Raw genomic sequence first — 21638 nt, 5'->3', positions numbered from 1 at the left:
TAGCCCCACTTTCCAGATGAGGAAACTAAGGCGCAGAATTGGGGTGAATCTTGCCCAACGTCATAGAGCTAAGAAGTCAACTTAGGCATCTGTGCTCTTAATCACTGCACTATAATGTTTTCCCCAAGTTACAGGATCACTGTATGCTTTAAAAATTTTGTCCTCATACCACATCTAAGATTAAAAACACAACAGCATTTTGTATTCACTAATTTATTTAACGCAAACATTTTTGGAGAATAAAAATCTAAAAATGCAAGGGTGTAAGTTAATAGTGGGATTTTTCTTTTAGAGCCTAGGTTAAAAAAATAAATTAAAACGACAAATTCCTAACCACAGAGTAAGTGTCTGAGCATGTAATACTACTTTTAAAGACTACAGTGTTTTGCAAAATATATTACATAATAATCTCCATTATACATTGCTGAATTAGTCTTCTCTTTATAAGTAAATATTAACATGATATATAGTGTTTTCTTGACAGCTTTAAAAAGTGTTCATTAAGATAGGATTGAGACCTGATACTTACCTTGACAATAGTTTGATAAACAAAAGGAAGAACTTGTTTTGACCACTGTTTCTCTAGACGAACTTCACCATTTTGATTTATTTGATATTTACGACCTGTGAGTAACTGAGCATATACAACAACAGATGTTTCATTTATTATTATTCCTTTTCTTCTTAGGTAGCTAAAAGAATTAAAAAAAATAGTAGGTATGTATGAGTGTGTATATATTCTAAGATGATAATCATCTTCTAAACTACCAACTCATAATCAAATGCTTAAATAAACCTTAAGTAAACATGCTAACAGTTCTGAGTATCTAACTTAAGACTTTTTGCATTAGTTTTTTTACTCTGTGGATACCTCTCCCAATGTCCGTGAGATTAAACAAGAACTCATAGAGTTATAAGAAACTCCTGTTTCTTACCCAGTAGGAAGGCTATAACAAAAAAGTGAAAATAACAATGATGGAAAGGACGTGGAGAAATTGGAACGTTCGTATGTTGCTGGTGGTAACATAAAATGGTGCAGCCACTGTGGCAACAATTTTGCAGTTCCTCAAAAAGTTAAACACAGAATTGCCACATAGTCCAGAAATTCCCCTTCTAGGTATGTACCCAAAGAACTAGAAATAGGTACTCAAATACTTATAGATGGACAGTCATAGAAGCACTACTCAGATAGCAAAAACGTGGAAACAACCCAAATGTCCACCAACAGACGAATGGATAAACAAAAGATGGTCTATCCATACAATGGAATATTCAGCCATAAAAAGAAATAAGAGAATAAGTGAATGAACTAATCAGAAACAGTTTCGGAGACATAGAGGAAAAACTGAGGGTTGCTAGATGGGAGACGGGGTGGGGATAGGGGAGAATGTGAGGGGATTAGAAAGCACAGTCAGTAACCGTAAGATTGCCACGGGGTTACAAAAGTTAATTTGGGGAATGTAATCAATAACATTGTAAAGATTTTGTAGGGTATCCGATGGACACTTGTCTCATTAGGGAGACCACCTCAGGGATGGTGTAGATGCCTGATCACTGCACTGTACACCTGAAGCTGAAGCTGAACAATAATGAATGTCAACTATAATTTTATATATATATATATATATATATATATATATACACACACACACAAGAAGCGGAGTACAGCATTAGGAATAGAGACAGTAGAAATGTAATGGCTGTGTGTGATGTCAGAGGGATAGTGGATGAGGGGAGGGGGGTTGACACAGTGTGAGGGATATAAATGATAAACGTCTAACTATTACTTTGTTTTGTGCACATGAAACAACAACAACAAAAAGAAATAAGTACTGATACACACTACAATGTACATGAACTTCAAAAACATGCCAAGTGAAAGAAGCCAGACACTAAAGGTCACATATTATATGAAACATCCAGGATAGGTAAATCCACAGAGACAGAAAAAGACTGAGAGGGACATAGTGGGTCCCTGTCAGTCTTTTTCTGTCTCTGTGGATCCTTTCAATCTAAAGGATCCTTTCAATCAGTGGGTCCTTTCGATCTAAAGTTGGGGTCAGCAAACTGCGTCCCTGGGCCAAATCCAGACAGCCTCCTGTTCTTGTAGATAAAATTTTACTGGAACACAGTCATTCATTTATTTACTGTCTACGGGTGCTTCTGTGTAACAACAAAAGAGTTGAGTAGTTGTGACAAACACTGTAAGGTCTGCAACGCCTAACATATTTACTGTCTGGCCTTCACAGAAAGTTTGCTGATCCCTGAGATAAAGATACAATCATTCTTCATCTGAGGGGTAGTTTCTTATCTCCTTTCCATTTTTTTCTTCCTAGAACTCTTATCAGATAGATATTAGAAATTCTGGCTATATTCTTTTCATCTCACTGTGCTTTTACGTGCTGAAGGAATCATTCAGCTTGACCTTTTAGCTCACTGATTCAATTTTTAGTACGCCCATATTATTATTCAGACTATATATTGAGCACATAGTAACAATCATAATTTTAATTTGTGTATATGTGTTTATATATATGTATGTTATAGTTATATATTGTATATGTCAAACAACATCATATATATATATATTTTTTCATACAGCTTATACTTATATGGTATTGTTCTTGATAATAGGGTTGGTTGAAATAAGCCATGTTATCTGAGCCAGAAACAGAAGTTTTCCCACAAATTTTTGAAATGCAGCATTCTGGTACCATTTTCTAATAATTCAATGGGATTTGATTCTACTACTTTCACTCAAAAGTTATTAAGTCAGTAATCTTGATATCAATAGCTGACAGGACATTCCAAAAAAGGGAAATTACAAGCTAATCTCTCTCATGAAAATAAATGCAAAAATCCTAAATAAAATTTAATAAATTGAATCCAACTATATATAAAAAGGATAATACATCACAGTCAAATGGGATTTATTCCAGGAATTCAGGGGTAGATCAATATTTGAAATTCAATCAATGTAATTCACTAGATTAACATAAAAAAATGGAAGAAAATCATACGACCATTTTCACAGATGCAGAAGAACAAATTTATAAAACCAGAACCAATTAATGATTTAAAACTTTTAACCAACTAGGAATGGAAGGAACATTCCTTAATCTAATAAAGAACACCAAAAAAAAACAAAAACGAAACTCTACATCAATCATATTTAATGGTGAATCATTCAAAGATTTTTCCTGAAATTGAGAATGACACCACAAATCACTAAGAAAAATTACAGATAAGAAAAAGGCAATCAACTCAATCAAAAAGGGCAAAACAACTGAACAGGCATTTCACAAAAGAGCATGTTCAAATGGCCAACAAACATGAAAGGATGTTCAACTTCATTAATCATGAGGGAAATACAAATTAAACCAAAATGAGATACCACTATATCAGAATGGCTGAAATGGAAGAGAGAATAATAGTATGTATTGATAAGAGTAGGGATAACAATAATTCTTATAAACTGCTGTTAGAATGTAAATTGATGTGATCACTTTGCAAATCTTTTTGGTGGTATCTACTAAAGCTGGGTTTAAGCATATCCTATAAAGCAGTAATTCCATTCTTAGATATGTACCTAACAGAAATGGATATATTCACCAAAAATCCCAAATTAAGGAACAACTCAAATGTCCATCTACAATAGAATACATTGTGCTGTATTCATACAGTGTAATACTATCACTAGTGAAAATGAATGAGCAGAACCAAACATGTATTTTTTTTAATGGTTGGAATGTAAACATAAAACTGGACTTTCTGAAAACTACAAAGGGTGAGAGATTACTGTACTTTAGACCTCACTAACCTTGGTTTTTGGTGTACTTCTTGTAGCTAGTCTACAGCTGGATAATGATGCTAGTGATATAATCTAAGTAATCTATAATTTTAATTAAGGAGCTATAGCCACTTAGATTTAGTGACACAATTCTTAGTTTGGTCATGTTTCTGTCATCTTATTTTATTTATCTTTTTAGGCTTCCTAATCTATGTTTTATTTAGCTTTTCTATCTTCTATCCTCTTTCTTTCATTTCATTTTTTCTTGCCAGTCATTTGTAAATTAGAAATATTCCTTTACAATTTCTATCAACGATTACTTTTGAATTAAATTTTTAAAAACATCTCATACTTCTCTGAATTTCTAAATTATAAACAATCTTGTAACTTTATCATATCTAAAATGAGAATTCGTATTTGAATATTAATTCTATATTTTAATAGTTTCAGTGTTTATCACCAATCTTTTGATAACCCTATTTTTTATTTTCTTGTTTGAGGTACAGGGTTTGGCACTCTCCTCCAAATTATCCTTTAAGTGTGTCATCTTTTCTATAACATCTGATAAAGTATTTCCTTGCTTCCTTCTTCCTATTTTCTGTTCTTCAATTGCTACTCTTTTCACCCTATTGTACCCTCAAAGTCCACCTTCTTCAATGAAGGTCCCACCACTTACCTGTGGAGGCCTCGCATTTTGGTTTTCATACTGTGTACTTTGGGGCTGAGATGGTGTTGGTGTTCTCCTTACCACCCAGTGTAATATCCAAACCCCTAACAGTAAACTACGCTCTTCGGTGACGTCAGAGTTTACATATATGATCTACCCAAGACCACAGTAGTTCCACAACCTCCCAATCTCTAATAACCTTTTTCTCCATTCCACTTCAGTCACCTATTCCCTCAGCTAGAACATCACCCGTAATGGCTTCACTTCCAACACCACTAACTCAAACATCTTATTGTCTAAAAACTTCTCCATCCAACTTGCTTGTCTAATCACTTTGTTTATGACACTTACTCAACTTAATTTGGGATTTCCAGTACACTGTTCTACTTTCTCCCAAACTCTTAACCCTCTACATTCATTACTTCTCTTTCAATCTCACTTAGATTCCATTGTTCCATCATTTCAGTAACATTCCTAAACTTCTTTGCCTCTTTGTTTTTTCATTGTACCCATCTGGCAAAATCCAGTGCTGGTTAAGTCTGACTATTTGCTTTTTTCTAGGCCTGTGAGTGATCAGCTAAGCTCTGTCTTTTGACAGAGCACTTGTTACATTATAAATTCATGACCCCCAACTTCAAAAAGGGTCTTCAATACTGCCTATAATTCTACCATGTTTTTCTGATAAATTGATACTTTTCCATTTTCCCCAAGGACTATTTTCAAAGCTCCTCCACTCTACTCAAATTTAAGACCAACTTCTCTTTCCCCCACACCATCCTCAATAGCTGAACTCAACAGCTACTTTAGAAAGAAAACAGAAGGCACTGGATGAGAGCTCCTCATCTTCTCCATGCCAAACACATAAGCCAACCTACAGCTGCATCCCATACTGTTAAAATAGGGGAGCCATCCTTAATCTTCTTTAAGAATCCATCTCGTTCCATCTAAAAATGTATTGTTCTCTCTCTTTTGAATATTGCACCTTTTCTTATTTGTTTTTACACACGATTAAATCTCCCTGAATACACCAAAAATCAACTCCACTCAATTCTATGTCCTTATTCAGCTATCTCTTAATGGTAGTTTTCATCAGAAAGGAAATATGTTACATAGGAATACAGAAATGTATCAGGCATATCATATGTGCACAGTTAGAGGTTTTGGTACTCATATACTCATATTTCATGTGTAATGTTCACAGCAAAAGCATATACTGAATTTAGGAGAACATGTCTGGTTAATACGACACAGGGATATGAGGTATAAGTAATTGACTCCACATTCTTGCTGTAGAAGTCTTAGCCCTGAGAATGGTCTGCACAAGCATTACTCCTACTCATTAGAGCCATGGGGTTGTCACCTCATTCTACTGACAATGCGCAAAATCTCAGACAGGTGAGTAAACCTTCGGAGGCAGAGCAGCAGAGGTCCTGTGACTTTCCCCTTGGAAGACAGATTTCAGAACAGCTTGGGAGGAGTAGAAGGAGGGAACAAAATGTGAGATGGCATGAGGGAGGAATATGGTGGTAAAGAGAATGGTGAATGGAATAAATAAACCTGAATGCTCATGAGTCTACTCTTCTTGGTTGACAAGATTAAACAAGGGACCCTGAACAGCAGGAGCCAGAAACCATCTTCTGTAAGAATAGCAAATATTGCTATCAGCTCCAGCAGGGTGCTGCGTTGACCATTCTCTCTGCACTTTGCTGCCATCACAGACCAAGTGCATTCAGATGGGAAAGAACATGCAGGACATGGGATCAAGAGCTTTCAGCCTCCTTCACAGCTAAGCTTCTCAAGAAGTCTGTTCTCAAGAAGTCTGACTTACACTGTTGGGAGGAAAAATATGCTAGCCTTTACCTCCACTTCTGTTCTGCCCACACCATGCTGGCTTTCAGGCCCTTTGCTCAATTCAAATGGCTCTTGCTTAACTGCTTCATAACATTTTATATGACTCATTCCCTTATTCCTGAAACACTTTTTCTTTGATTTACATGACATAACATGTAAATCTCCTGGCTTTCCTTTTACCTCTCAGCTTGCCTCTTTCTTTTTCCTTGGTTGCCTCATCTTCCTCGATAGGGTTTCTTCTTGATTCCAACACTCCACCCACAGTGGCCACGCATCAGTACTATACAGACTGATTTTACTCATGCCCCAGGGACTTGGCAAGTAACTAACTACCTTTTCCCTCATCCTGAAACATGCCTCTTTTTCACTCTTTGCCTTTTATTCCATATCCAGGTACCAGCTCAGTCAACATTTCCTCAGGCGAGTTTCCTCAGAGAGTTTTCTCTGACCAAAGCAAATTCCTCTGTAGCTAGGTTAAACTTCTCTATTATATGGTCTCAGAGCACTACTCCTTCAGAGCAATTATTGTAGTTGCAGTTTGACCAAAAAAAATCACAGAAGACATCAACGTCCATCTCCCATCGACTAGCTGTAAGTTTCATGAGTGGAGGGACTGTGGGTTTTTATTCACTGTGGTATCTAAGTGCCAACTACTGTACCTAACAGGTATCAGTAATTGTTTAATATATGTACAAATGACTAAACTCGTAGTATTTCAAACGTGCTTTTTTTTTTCAATTAAAAGAGTCTTAACTAAAACAATTTCTATTTCATTCAAACAAATATTTGCTCAGTGCCAAGGCACCAGACAAAAATGAGAAGAGAGTGGTAACAAAAACAGATGTGCTCCCTATCCTCAAGGATGTGCTCACTATCTAAGGAAAGAGTTATTAAGGTAATCAAACACATAAATTTATTATGATGGTTTTAATAGCATGCTTAGAAGAAAGTTCAGAATGATCTGAGCTATAACGGGGCATCTGACTTACACTGTTGGGAGGAAAAATATGCTAGCCTTTACCTATTGAGAGGTATATTCATCTCCTTCTGTGATGGCAGATGGTTTTTTATGGTCTTTTTAGATTTTCCCTGTTTACTCACGTTTGAGTAAGGATATTATAGCCTGGTATTAGCTTCAAAATTGTAGAAGAGGTGTCTCCTTGAACTCCCCATTTCTCAATGGATGCTATTACAGTTTAAACAGAAAGTTTGATGGATATACATTTATAACACCATTTCATATGCCACTGCCAGCCTCTATTATTCTGTTTTGGTTTAGGAAATCCAGTGTTTGGATGAAGAAAGAGAGGTGCTGTTAGGGTGGGATCATGGGACTCAAAGCACTCTGGTGACCCTGAAAATCAGTATTCCAAGGAGGGTCAGCTTCTTAGTTATTTGGTTGATAGACCTTGCATTTCTTAATTCAGGGGCCTTTGGGCTTGGATATACAGAGGGAAGGAGAAGGGGGAAGAACAGAGGACAGTCTTCCTTCCTATTTTCATTACTTACATGTGGCCAAGAAATTCAATGGCTTTATGGTTAGTAAAAATAACTCTCAAATTCAGGAAACAACCTATTAACTGTTACTCCCAGTATTAAGTGATCGTGTTGTTTCTTCTCTTTCTTTTTTTTAGTACATCATTAAGTATTAATCGTTTAGCGATGAATTGGGAAAGGCTATAACTGCTGCTAACCATAATATTATTTTAAACTAGAACTCATTACTTTCTTTAGAACATAAAATGAAGACGTAGTCAGTATTCAGAAAAATTACTATATTAAGCGGAAAATAAGTTAGAGAGGACAAGTACATTAAATCACATTTCAGTTCAATGATATTAAATACTTTTTATGACACTCACTATTCTGAAATTCCTTGTACTTCTTTTGTCCAGTTAGATTGTTCTTTGTCTCCAAGACGAACCACTTTAGTTGGCGGAACCGTTCTTCCCAGATAAAGCTTCTGTGTTCCTGGAGGTTCTTCCAAGTAAAACCTTAAAAATTATATTACCCCCAAATTTGTGGTTTAATATAGAGTTCTAGCAGTGAAAGTCTTCAGAGTGAAAAGGTTTCTACATGGCATAATAGCAAAAAAAAAAAAAAAAAAAAAAAAGCCTCCTTTTTAAAAACTAATATAAATTTCAAAACGAAATCTTATAAAATATTTCAATCAAAATTTAAAAAACAAATTACTATTCTTTCTCTTGTAAGAAATTAAATACATAACAAAATAAATAACAATAACTATAACGATTAAAAAATACTCTCAAATTCAATAAAGTATTTTTGCTAAAAAAGTTAACTTGATTCTACAAGCCACTATACCTAACCCCAGTTTACAGGAAATACGTGGGATGGAGGACCAACTTATATGATACTAAGAGGAAACTGACAGCAGCTTAAATGACACCAGGTAAATCCAGAATTCTACAAAATAACTGGTTTGGACTCTTCAAGAAAAAAGGCAGGGAAATAAGTTCAGCCAGGACCTAGGATATAAAATCTACATGGAGAAATCTACTGTATTTCTATATACTAGCTGAAATTTAAAACATTATACCATCTGTAGTTGCTCCAAAAATAATTTAAATACTTAGGTATAAACCTAACAAAACATGTACAGGATCTGTATGCTAAAAACACAAAACAATGATGAATAGACCCATTTGAATCATATGATTCAGCACAGTCAAGATGACAAATCTCCACAAATTACTCTACAGGTTTAATACAATTCCTATCAAAATCTGTCCATGATTTTTGTAGATACAGAACAATTTATCCTAACATTTATATACAAAGGCAAAGAACCAAAAATAGCTAAAGTAATTTTGAAAAATAAAAGTAAGGTGGAAGGAATCACTGCCTAACCTTCAGACTTGTCACATCGCTACAGTAACAAGACAGTGTGGTGTTGGCATAAAGAGAGACACACAGATCAAAGGAACACAGTGGAGAGCTCAGAAGTAAACCCACACACATGTGCTCAACCGATTTCTGACAAAGATGCAAAAGCAAGCTAAGGAAGGAAGGATCACCTTTTCAACAAATGGTGCTGGAGCAACTAAATATTCATAGGCAAATATACAACCTTGATCTAAACTTCATACTCATCCAAAATTTAATTCACAATGGATTATGGCCTTAAATGTAAAAGGAGGAGGTAAAACTATAAAACTTTTTGAAGAGAACATAGGAGAAAATCTTAGGGACCTTGGGCTAGGTGAAGCGGTCATAGACCAAAAGTATGATTCATGAAAGAAAAAACTGATAAAACGGACTTCATCAAAAAGATAGAGGGACTGAATTCTGATGATTAAAAAAGAATCCTCACGATTTCATACAGAAAAGCAGATACCCACATGAAAAGGAAAAAAATTCATGCTGGCATCAACTTCTCATCAAGAAAATTACATGACAGAACACAAGATACATTTGCTGATACGTGACCCCTTGAAAATATATGGTGACGGAAGGAGGACTGACTCTGGGTAGTGAGCACACAATGTGATATATAGATGATGTATTACAGAATTGTACACTTGAAACCTATGTAATGTTACTAACCAATGTTACCCCAATACAGTTAATAAAAAAATAAAATCTAAAGTAACCTGAAAAAAAAATGCTTAAAGACTTTCTTATGTGCATTTGGAAACTGGAAATATGAATAGTGAGCAAAATAATGTTACTTTAAGTGCTGGACAATATAATAAATTGCTGGTCAACATAATAAAAGAAGAATTTTACTTTTTAAAATAATTTTTAATAGAATAATTTACAAATTCTCCAGTAAAATAACACCAATTTGTTGGTCACTTAATAAATTTTCAAAATATTATATAATTTTTAAAAAAGATATGTTTGCAGAGATCTGAGGAAAAATAACTGGGCCTGTAAAATTCTAAATACATGTGGGAGGAAAACAAAACAAAAATCTTTTGGACGTATAATAACTCAGAAAATATTACATCCCCTCATTTTCTCTGAAAAGAAATTACTTTAGAAAATTCTAGACACATGAAAATAAAAATACAAGAAATCTGACCAAGTTTACATGAAATAAAGACAAAAGATGACAAAGAATAACTTGTCTAAATAATCACTGATAAATCACTGATTATGAACTTGAATAAAATGTTAAAAAATTATTTTTAAAATGGATGTTTTAAAAATTAATTTATTATTCAAATGAAGTCTGGGAAGGGCATGCTAAAGGTAAGGTTATATATATATGCTATTTATTCTGATCATTAAGAGAAATATGCTTGCTAAATAATATAATGATAACTGGTACAAAAGAATTAGGATATAGAATTTCCAAGCTATTTAAATGAAAAGAAGGTAAAAGGGAAAAAAATGATATATGCATCTAAAATATCTCAAAGGATATATACAATAAACTGTCAATAGTGATTGAACTTCAACTGGTATGATTGGAGGACTTTCATTTTCACTATTGTATGTAAATATTTTTACAATAATTATATCAGTTAAAAAGGTATCAATAAAAGCCATCAAGTAGCAAAGCAAACATAAATTTTAAAAAATTATAAATCAAACCTTACTTGGTTTCTCCATCTGATACACCAATAACTCTAGCTTCTTCAAGATGAGGCCAATTAACAAAGACAGACTTTCCAAGCACTGATGAAGCTACATGTTCTATACTCTTAAAGTAAAAGCAGACAAGTTCATTCATGTTTCAGGTAGGCCCAAGAGAAAATTTTAGAGGCAAAATTAAATAATTAAAAACTGGCTTGTGTTTATAACTATGTGTTTAAAATGTATAAAAAAGCCACATTAGTAATTAAAACAGGTATATCATTTGCTCACTCGAGCCAATTATTCTCTATAATACTTTATTCCCTATAGAAAAAGTTCTGCTGTTCTTCACAACTTTACTCCAATTTAATCACTCCACCCACTCAAGTTTAGTGTGCTGTCTTAATTTCTCTTCTCTAACTTGTACCCTAATTGCTAACTACTCTTTTTCTTTCTAGTATATTTTCTAGGATTTCTTTCTTTCTTTTTTTGTTTTAATATTTTTCCTTTCCTTTTTTTAAAAAAAATGTTTTTCAGTTGCTTTACCTATATGCCTTTCTTCACCCTTTAATTTAGTACAAATCTGTGAAAGTTAACCAAGTTTACCTCCCTCTCTGCCAGCCTCTTAGTAGAGAGGCCGTATGACCAATTTAACAGTGCTTTTTTGCAGTATAAACATCATGACACTAGGAGGCTTGTCTCGTTTTTTTCAACAGCACTGGCAGTTATTAGGAAAGGATTTACTAATAATTGATTTTAATTCTGAATGAAATTACTTGGTAAGAAAATAAGTTTCATAAAATCAAACAGAAGAGAGAGTACTGACCTATAATGTGTTACCATCCACAACAGCCAACATTAGCAGAAATAATGTTTAGCAAGAAACTTAAGTTCTTAGTTCTGCTGCTAACTAGCTGAGTAAACGTCCCTTTTTCAATCTCCATTTAAGTTTTTTAATTTGTAAAATTAATGAGTTGGATTAGTTGTTTTACAGAATTCTATCCAGTTGTAAAATTCTATGATTCCATTATTCTCATGATTATCTTGCTTATTTTTCTTACGGAAATTGAGCAAAAAGAACAGCAGAAATGACTAGAAAAGGGCTATTATTCATCTTTTCATATCAAATAGTCAGATAGTATAAAACAGAATCTAAGAAATCTGATTTCTTTTCACTTTGTGGTTGCTACAATCATGTAGGAACACTAGCCTTTAAGTCAAGAATCATGGGTCCAAGTTTGGGTTCTACCCTTTCCAGCTACAGAATCTTAGGCAAATCCTTTAATCCCACTGAGTCTCAGTTTTCTTTTATGAGAAGAAGGAATAACATCCACGTCACAATGTTTGAGAATAAAATAAAATAACATACACAAAAGCTTTTGTAAACTATAAAATGCTGTAGAAACATTCATGCGAAATAACATTGAAGTAAAATCCTAGTTTTAAAAGGAAACATTATTCTTATTACTATCAGTTAGACAACAATTTTGTGGTAGAAATTGAAGTTTAAATACAAATTTTTACTCGCATTTTTTCTGTTTATTATGTTTAATTATTATTAGCAAATATTTCTTTAACAATTAGAGATGATTGTTTTTAGACTTTCGGGGGATAATTTTTTATTTTATTTATTATATTTATACATTTATTAATGCAAACGTACAAAACCAAACAATGACTATTCTGATAAAACAAGTTTCAACATTAGAACTAACCTCATTATCCTTTTCCCTTCTATCTATACATCTATTTCTAATTTCATTCTCCCAATATTTTCTTTAGTTTTTAAAGAAAAAGTTGTCCTTTTTTCCAGATTAATCCTTTCAGTTAAGTCCTAGATGAATCCCTCATTACGTCACATGGGGTCTTGTTATCATAAACCTGCCTTTCCTTGGCAGTGCCTTTAAGACCTCCTTTCTCCAGTAGCCCTACCTCGCTTCCTCGTTAGGGATTTTGTTTGATGAGCTGCTTCTTCTCTACCTACAGTTTTGTTATCAGGCTTCTTTAAAATGGTCAGCTTCTTACCCAGTGACTTTATATCTGCTACCTCCTTTCCATCCACACGGTCCCACACTAATCCTTAGGAATTGGACTTCAGCCTCCACCAATCCATTGGAATGGACTTGGCAAAGGCCAATACTGATGGCAGCCTAAAGGACAAATCCTCAGACTTTCAGTTTTTGTTCTTCTTGAACTGTAGGCAGCATCTACTCCATGCTTCTGTGATACTACTGACCTTGGGACTCATTCTCTCTCACCTCTCTGAACACTATGTTACTTTATTATTCCTTGCCCACCCTTTCTAACTGTGGGTACTTCTTCATGCTAAGATCTTGAATCTCAGAGTTCTCTTTCTTCAGGGAAATGAGCCTCAAGGCCTCAGCTATTACCTCCTTGCTGATGACTTGTACATACCTACTTCCCTCTCAGCTCTAGCTCCAGATATTAAATTATGTATAAGCAGTGTATCTCAACTGACGTTTTTCATCTAAAGCACAGAACACTAAAAACAATTTAACTACTTTCTCAATCCTCCCAAGGCTGGTACACAAGAAGTACCATTTAAACGCACAGAAGGTAAGTTAATCCATTATATACAAATGGATGACGTAGGGCACTAGGATCCAAATCTCTGTGGAACCTTTGTTGAGAAAGTCTGGCAGGGCAGCACCAGTTGAAAGTCCTAGCAACACTTAAAATTCCATCATTATTTATCATGAATCCCCTCAAGCCAGGGACTCTCCCATTTTAATTTCTTTATTCCAGGAAACAGCAATTATGTTCTAGCTAATTAGCCTGGACACCTGAAAGTCATATTTAATATTTTCTTCTTCTTTTCATCTCCTAGATTTGAACAACTGAGGAAATGTCAATTATATTTAGTCTGTTCATCTATCTCTATTACCACTTCTGGTTTAGGTCCTTATTACCTAAGGATTCTACAACCACAACCTCTGGACTTGCAGGTTTTTCTATTTTCTTCCATTTTTCTTTTATTAGTCTATTACAGCTGCAAAATTAGTCTTTATGAAAATACAGGCTTCAGAATAAGTCATGGAAAAGAAAAGTCCAAATTCCTTAGCCTGGTACAGAAGATCCTCCATAACCTGGCCTCTTTGTTTTTTGCAACCTTATCTCCCACTATTTCCCAACACCAGTCCTCTGCTTGAATCAGGTTTGTCTATTCCTTCTGAAATACAAACACATTATTTTTAAAAAAAAGAAAAAGAAAAAAAAAAGTATTAAAAAAAACCCAGACATACAAAAAGGTTAAAAAGAATAAGATAATAAATCACATTTATTTTTTACCACAATTGCCAGCTCATGTTATTCCTTTCAACTAGAATACCTTTCCCTCCTTTCCTCCTCTTCGTGACAATCTATTTTTTTGGCATCCAGCTCAAATTTATTCTCTTCTATAGGTCTGTACCTAGCTCACATAGCTCATTTCCTTTTCAAAATTCCTGGAGCATTTTTTGCTCATTATGTCACAATTATATATGTCCTTTAATTTGTGTAAATGTTTCTTTACTTCATCCTTATTTACTGTGAACTTTTAGACTTATGTTACACCTCTTTGGTACATAAGTTGCACTAGGACAGTTTTATGCATAAGAAGCACCAAATAAATACATAATAAAGAAAATACTTACAAGTTCATCTGATTCTGTATTCACTAAGATTTCCAACATCATGTTTTCTCCACGACTGCTTTGCTGGAATACTTGAACCCCACTTTTCTTCAAAAAAAACTTTTAAAGAATTCAGAGAATTTAGCTTTAATTTTTTCTTCATAATCACAATCAATAAAGTAAAAAAATTCTGAACTAAATAGCCACTGACTTTGTGCTTGATGTGTTTCAGAGTAGGAAATCCACAGAAATATAATGCCTTCTGATCAACCCTGGTTATCTTGTTCTTGCTTATGTCTACACGCCACGCATCTAATGATATTATTTTATACCTAAAAAATAAATCAAGGCATTTAATTTAAAATTCACACATTACAAGCAATCACAGTTTTTCAGCATTCTCTTAAATAATTTGCAAGAGTCATCTTTGCTTCTAAACAAGACAATGACAATTCATCCTTAAAGACAAAGAATATATAGAACAGAACAACCAAATTCTCTGTTTTTATTGGTCCAGACACAACCATGCCTGTAGGTTACTGAACGGAAGTTTTCCTCATTTATTTAAAACAGACAGATAAATATATACATAATTAATTTTAAAAATAAAGGAATGTATAAAGTATATTATAAATCGCCACATCCTCCATGTTCCAAAACCCAGAATGGAAAATAAACATTTTATAATGTCTTATTTTATCTTTAACTTTGCTTTACAAAAGGCAAAATAATAACTGAGAGATGTCCACTTTATCTGAAACGTCATTATCAGATGTTGCCATCTGAATATATTATTTTTAGGGAAGACGAGAGAAGAGAAAAAACATGGAAGACATTTTAATGAGGAAGATAAAGAAGAAATGGGTTTAAGGCAAGAAAATAGAGGAACTCTTCCATTATTTTTTTCTTCTTTCTAGTTGGGTGGCTGGGGAGTATAATAGGCAAAGTTATAGCATGTCAAATAATGCTGGGAGAAGACACTGGCAATGGAAATAAAGGCACGCAACTTTTTAAGGGATGATATAGATATGCATCAAAGAGGAAAACATTAACAGAAGATGGAAAGAGAGAGGTAGAATCTGACCAAAGCAGAAAACTATAGAAACAATTGTAAGAGAGATGTTATGGTCTTTGGCAAGTGGGATGTAACTCATTATAAGTTGACTATAACTGTCATAAATTATTTGTGAATTCTCCAAACAGATATTCAAAAGCTTTTTATTTATTTATTTATTGAGGGGAGTACTCTTTGTGGTTGTTGAAAAATGACCAAATAACATTACCTTGTGCAACACCGTCCTATGGCAGGGAACTTTTCTGGCCATGGAGACGGGTAGGTGAACTCTGTGTCTCTATCATACCAGCACATTAAGCACTCACTGTGTTGGTTTCTTTTCCTTTCTTCTTTTCTAAGGGCGTGGTTACATGCCTCCATGGCTTCCAACAATCGCCTCTGAATGTAAAGATTGAAGAGAGGGGTTAAAATTATAAAAATTCTTTAATTTCAACATATAGAATACCTCTTTTCCCTTAGTATACAGAACTATTTGTGTTCTTGAAAAACAAAAATTTTAACTAATGGAACTCTTTTCCACTTTATTACATGAGAAACTGATATACTATTATTCATTGTTTTAAAGGATTTGAATATTGCTAGAATATTGCTTGCCACTGCAAATTCCTCTGAACCTATTACACCAGCAGTAGTCACTAAAGTGTGGATAAGAACAGCAGAGAATTGAATTTTAAATGTGAATTTATCATAATTATTATAGTTTATCATAATTCACCAAGCATTAATCTCTTACTTTACAAATTCTACAATGGTATAGAAATGTTCATCTTTCCAAATTATCTTACTTTTAACATTATTCCATTCACAACTGCAATTGTTTAAAATATTCTTAAAGGACCAAATGATGTGAGTGTTCGTATGGTAGAAGGTATAAATTGCAAAAGTAACTGGAGACTTGTCTTAGCAGAGCCTATCATTTTTTTATAAAGCTACTATAACCACAACATTTTAGTATTGATACCACAAGACACCAGCAGTCCAGAAGAACAAAACAAAGAGTTCAAAAACAAATCCAAATCTGGGTCAAAGATATAGTATTCAGGTATTTAAATAATGGTGTTGTCATAGCTAGCTATCCAGCTGGCGGGGAAAGGTACATACACTTCCCAACTTCATACCATATAAAAAAAGAAATATCATGGTAGTAAAACAATAAAAGTATTAGAAGAAAATCTAGGAGAGCGTCCATAATTTGGAGTGATAAACTCTTATTTAAAACAGACAGGAAAAAACCTAACAGCCTTAAGGGAAAAGACATTTTTAAGTAAAAGAAAATTTATGTGACAGAGATGTCACAAACAAGAGACGAATGCCACATTGGAAAAGAATTTTCCTAATATACAAAGAGTTGCTAAAAATCAAAAACAGAAAATGAGGGAAAGGAAATAAACAGGCAACATACAAAATGCAACATAGAACATGCAAAGGGCACACATACATAAAAATATACTCAAATTGGGGATCAGGGAAAAAAATTCGAATAATCATAATGAAACGGCATTCTCATCATCAACAGATTGGCCAGAATTAAACGGAACAATAATCCCAGGACTAGAGAAGCTAAAGTGGGTGCTAAATATTGCTGGTGTGAACTAGACCAGTCTTCTTGAGAAAGAATCTAATATTCCCATTGACCAAGCAATCCACTTTTGGAAACCGAATTATAAAAATAAAAATTTTAACATGTAAGAATGCATAAACAAACAGAATACCTAAATACACCAGTACTTTTATCACAGCATTGTGCACAGTGTAAAAAACAGAGTCACAAGTTACAAAATTCATACAGCACATTCCCATGAACCTCTCACCCAGCTTTCCCCAATGACAACATCTTACTCATCTTACACAATCGTATGTACTTACACATCTCCCACAATCTTACACATCTTACACATTTCATACATCTTACACAGTCTTATACAGGCTTACGCATCTTACACAATCTTACTCAATCTTACACATGGCCACAGAACATTAGCAAAACCAGGGATTCAACATTGGTACAACACTATTAACTAAACTACATTCATATTTCACTAGTTTTCATATGTGATTTTTGTGTGTGTGTACTGTGGAATTATCATACGAGGTCAATTCAGTTCGTGAACTCATCCTAGAAAAAGTGCTACATACCTCATAATACCTCACTGCTGAATATCCCTAAGGTGACCTTCCAAGTACTCCCCTTGGGAAGCTAAGCACTGACGCCAGCACCTAATCCACCCTTCAAAGCAATTTTGGAACTGTTTTTCTGGAATGGCCTTCAGAGCTGCCATCATATTTATTACCCTTGATGTCCTGAATGTCATCAAAATGTCTCCCTTTCAATATTTCCTTTATCTTCCAGTAAAGAAAGAAGTCATTGGGGGCCAGGTCAGGTGAGTAGGGAGGGTGTTCCAGTACAGTTATTTATTTACGGGCTAAAAACTCCCTCACAGACAGTGCCATGGAGCTGGTACATTGTCGTGATGCAAGAGTCGTGAATTGTTGGTGAAAAGTTCAGGTTGTCTAACTTTTTCATGCAGCCTTTTCAGCACTTCCAAACAGTAAACTTGGTTAACTGCCTGTCCAGTTGGTACAAATTCACAATGAATAATCCCTCTGATAGCAAAAAAAAGGTTAGCAACATCACTGTAACAAGTTTGTGAACTTAATTGTCAGGCCTCGTATACAAAGAGTCACGAAACCACCACTAAAATTAAAATACAAAAGTATTATACCATCATGTTATCCCTCTATAATCTCTCGTGTTATTCCTTTATAATCACATCCTACCCCCAGCCCGAACCCCTAACAACCACTAATGTTTTATAATAGTTGTGTCATTTCAAGAATATTACATAAATGGAATCACATAATACATACCTTCTGAGTAAACTTTTTTCATGCAAGTTGTTTATATCAATAGTTACTGCCGAGTAGCATTCCCTCACATGGATGTACTAGTTTGCTTGTCCTCCTACTCACTGAAGGACACTTGAATTTTTTCCAGTTTGGGGCTATTGCAAACTGGCTCTGAACATTCATATGCAGGTTTTGTGTGGACACGTTTTTCATTTTTCTAGGATAAATTTTAAAAATCACATTGCAGGAGCGTGATTGCTGGGTTGGATAGTAAATCTATATCTAACTTTATAAGAAACTGTTGAACTGTTTTTCAGAGTGGCGTCCTAGACTTTTATTTTAATAATCATCTATGCCACTTTCAAAGTATTTACAGAAAAAGTTGTAGAAAGAGGCAGGACGTAGCAAAATCTGGAAAAGATCATGGAGTAATACAGATAATAGTGTACCATAATTTCTTGATTCTAAGATACCATTAATTGTAAGTTATACATAAAATTAGTAACAATCTTTCAGGAAATAAACACTAAATTGAGTTTTTAATGACAGTAGTATTTACTTATATCCTATTTTCTTCTCCAATATCACACTCAAAGTTTGAGTCTCTAAGACGTTTGGCCCGTAAATGTACACACATCATCTCATCCTTATAACCTTGAACACTTGAGCATCGGTAGGACAGACAGCATCAGACTGAGGTACACTGATGTAACAATGTGGTGATGGGCCGCTGTGGTCTCCCATCAGTGCTGAAGGTCTTATGTGCCTAGGTGCTGGCAACCTCAGCTGTCAGCCTTCTCTGGAAAGTATCCTTATGTGAAAAGTCGTCTCACACAAGGTCACACATTCTTTCCAAAATGAAGCCTGCATCCTAGACTGAGAGATGAGAGTGTAAAGTGTCAGGCCCTAGAGCAACTTAGAAGAACTCTTAGGGGCTGTTCCAGCTTCAGAGGGACGGGTGGGGTCAGCCGAAGGCTTTGCTGAGACAGCACTGTAGCCCAGCATGTCCTTCTAACTAATCCTGTTTCTCTTTTCCCAGCACCTTAGAAGGTAGCCACAAGAACCCCGAGTGGGAAGCCCTGAGAACAGACAGCAGAGCCACTCCCAGAGACCAGATTTAGGCCCTCATCAAGGAGCAATCTCTGTCCCAGAGAACAGGAAGTTGGCTGTTTGCTCCTTAGCTCGATTTCAGAATCGTTAGGCACCAGTGACTGTCATGTGCCTCCTTTTCCTGCCCTTTGTAATGCCTTACTGTGGTTTTCCTGTCTTTATTTCTCCATTACAAAACTAGGAATGTTGGAGAGGGTAAATAACACGTCTTTAAATCCACAGGTCTCTGAATCAAGGGAGCTGTCCCTGAGGAGATGCATTTGAAGAGCTTCCTCTACATATGGACCTGAGTTAGAGATGAGGTTCTGGACTTTGAGCCTCATGTGTAATGACATGAGATTTTTGTGGGAGTTCGGTGTGTTTTATCTTTGGATGGGATATGAATTATTTTGGCCAAAGGGCAGATGGTTTGCAAAGATGGCCACAGTAATTCCTCCTATGCCCGTATGTAAGCTCCTTTAAATGTGAGAAGGTGGAGTCTATTTCCTCACTCCTTAAATCTGAGTTGGTTTTATAACTTGCTTTATTCAAAACAATGTAGTGATACTATGCAAATTCCAAAGCTCAAGAGGCCTTGTATCTTCTGTTCTTGCCTTTCTGGAGCCCAAGACCACTGTGAGAATCAGCCTGGGTTGTGAGCTGAGGCCCTGTGGGATCCTTCAGGGTGGGATCACATAGGGCTCAGCTCACAACGGACACCAACCACCAATCCTAGGAGAGAGGCTATCTCAGACAAGAAGCTCCACTTCAGCCACAAGGGGACGAAAACGCTGAACTGATCTCAGGGTGTGATCAGCAAGAGACACCTGGCTGAGTCCAACTCAGAGTGTTGACTCAGAATTGTGAGCAAATAAAATGGCTTTGAACCACACCCACCTCCCACTCCTTCCAATCACCCCAGCCCTGCACACACATACAAATCAGCTAGAACATTCTGATAAAAAGGGACAGAAGTGAAAGGGGTGGGGAGAGAGACAGACAGACAGAGACAGAGTGCATGCACACGCTCACACGTGAGCCAAGCAGCTCCAGTCTGCAGGTAAACTTCCTGTTCCTAGCACCAGAGTCTGGAATAATCCTCCCTGAGGCACAAATCGGTCCTCTCAGTCAGTTCTGAAAATTCTATCATGCCTTCCAGTTTGGTAATTGCCACCGCCATTATTTTCATTGATTATCCTGTAACAAGAATTTTTCTTTTCACATTTTACATGCTTACTTTTGCTACCTTCTTGTGTTAAGTTTTGAGCTTTTGCTTCAAAAAAAAAAAAAAAAAAAAATCTGTCTGTCTGTCTGTCTATCTATCTATATCTATATGTATATATATGAATGAATGTGGTAATTCTGCTGGTTACAAGGCTTGTTTCAGTGGTACATCATTACGCAACTCTGTTGAAAACATTTAAAATTTCACTGAGATGTCCAAAGCTAATTCAATCACAATGAACTAAAGTGATAATTGGATGAACAGTAGCAACTGTCTACCTGACACTAAATTTGCATCCTTGCAGGACATAATGACTATCTCACAACCTAATCCTCTGTCTGGTGGCTGGGAAGTGTCTTTTCACATATAATAAACATCCTTGATTACAATTAATAAGATGTGAATAAACATTTTTATCCGCCACTCCATAACAACGTAGGGTTTTTTGTTGATGTTTTTCTTTTTTTTTTTTTGAGAGCACTTAGTTTATTGAGGCATAATTTACATTCAATGAAATACACAGACCCAAAGCCCCCCGTTTGGTGAATTTTGACAACTGCATACTCCTGAGTGAGTCAAGCTATAGAACACTTTTGTCATCTCAGAAAGATCCAGCATGCCCCTTCCCCCCAACTCACTGCAACCATTATTACGCTTTCTTTGATAGTTTGTACTCTTTTGTGTCTGGAGGTGGATTCTTCTTCTTCTTCTGCCCCCCTCTTTTTTTTTGCTTAACAGAAATGTATTGTCTCAGAGTTCTGGAGGCTCGAGTCTGAAATCCAGGTGCCCTCAGGGTTGGTTCCTTTTGAGGGTTGTGAGGGATAGTGAGGGAGAATCAGTTCCGTGCTTCTCTCCCAGGTTCTGGTGCCTCAGGTGTTCCTTGGCTGGTAGGCGACATCCTCCCTGTAGCTCCACTC

At 35.4% G+C, this 21638-nt stretch overlaps 1 protein-coding gene across 3 annotated transcripts in view; it reads right to left on the bottom strand.

Annotated features, from left to right (window-relative positions):
- The window catches only part of XRN1 (5'-3' exoribonuclease 1), a 162350-nt gene that overhangs the window by 93821 nt on the left and 46891 nt on the right, over positions 1-21638 (bottom strand). For all 3 annotated transcript variants that reach the window (XM_019753579.2, XM_019753581.2, XM_019753580.2), the window contains exons 16-21: positions 15769-15938; positions 14697-14817; positions 14507-14605; positions 10877-10980; positions 8171-8302; positions 530-692 (exon numbers count right to left, since the gene is read on the bottom strand). In XM_019753579.2, coding sequence (XP_019609138.2) covers positions 530-692; positions 8171-8302; positions 10877-10980; positions 14507-14605; positions 14697-14817; positions 15769-15938 — 789 coding nt within the window. The remainder of the gene's footprint in view (positions 1-529; positions 693-8170; positions 8303-10876; positions 10981-14506; positions 14606-14696; positions 14818-15768; positions 15939-21638) is intronic.

This window comes from Rhinolophus sinicus, linkage group LG01 (assembly GCF_036562045.2).
Source record: "Rhinolophus sinicus isolate RSC01 linkage group LG01, ASM3656204v1, whole genome shotgun sequence".
NCBI classification, from domain to species: domain Eukaryota; kingdom Metazoa; phylum Chordata; class Mammalia; order Chiroptera; family Rhinolophidae; genus Rhinolophus; species Rhinolophus sinicus.
Note: the sequence above shows the minus strand (reverse complement) of the source record. Positions and strands in the feature narration are given on the sequence as shown.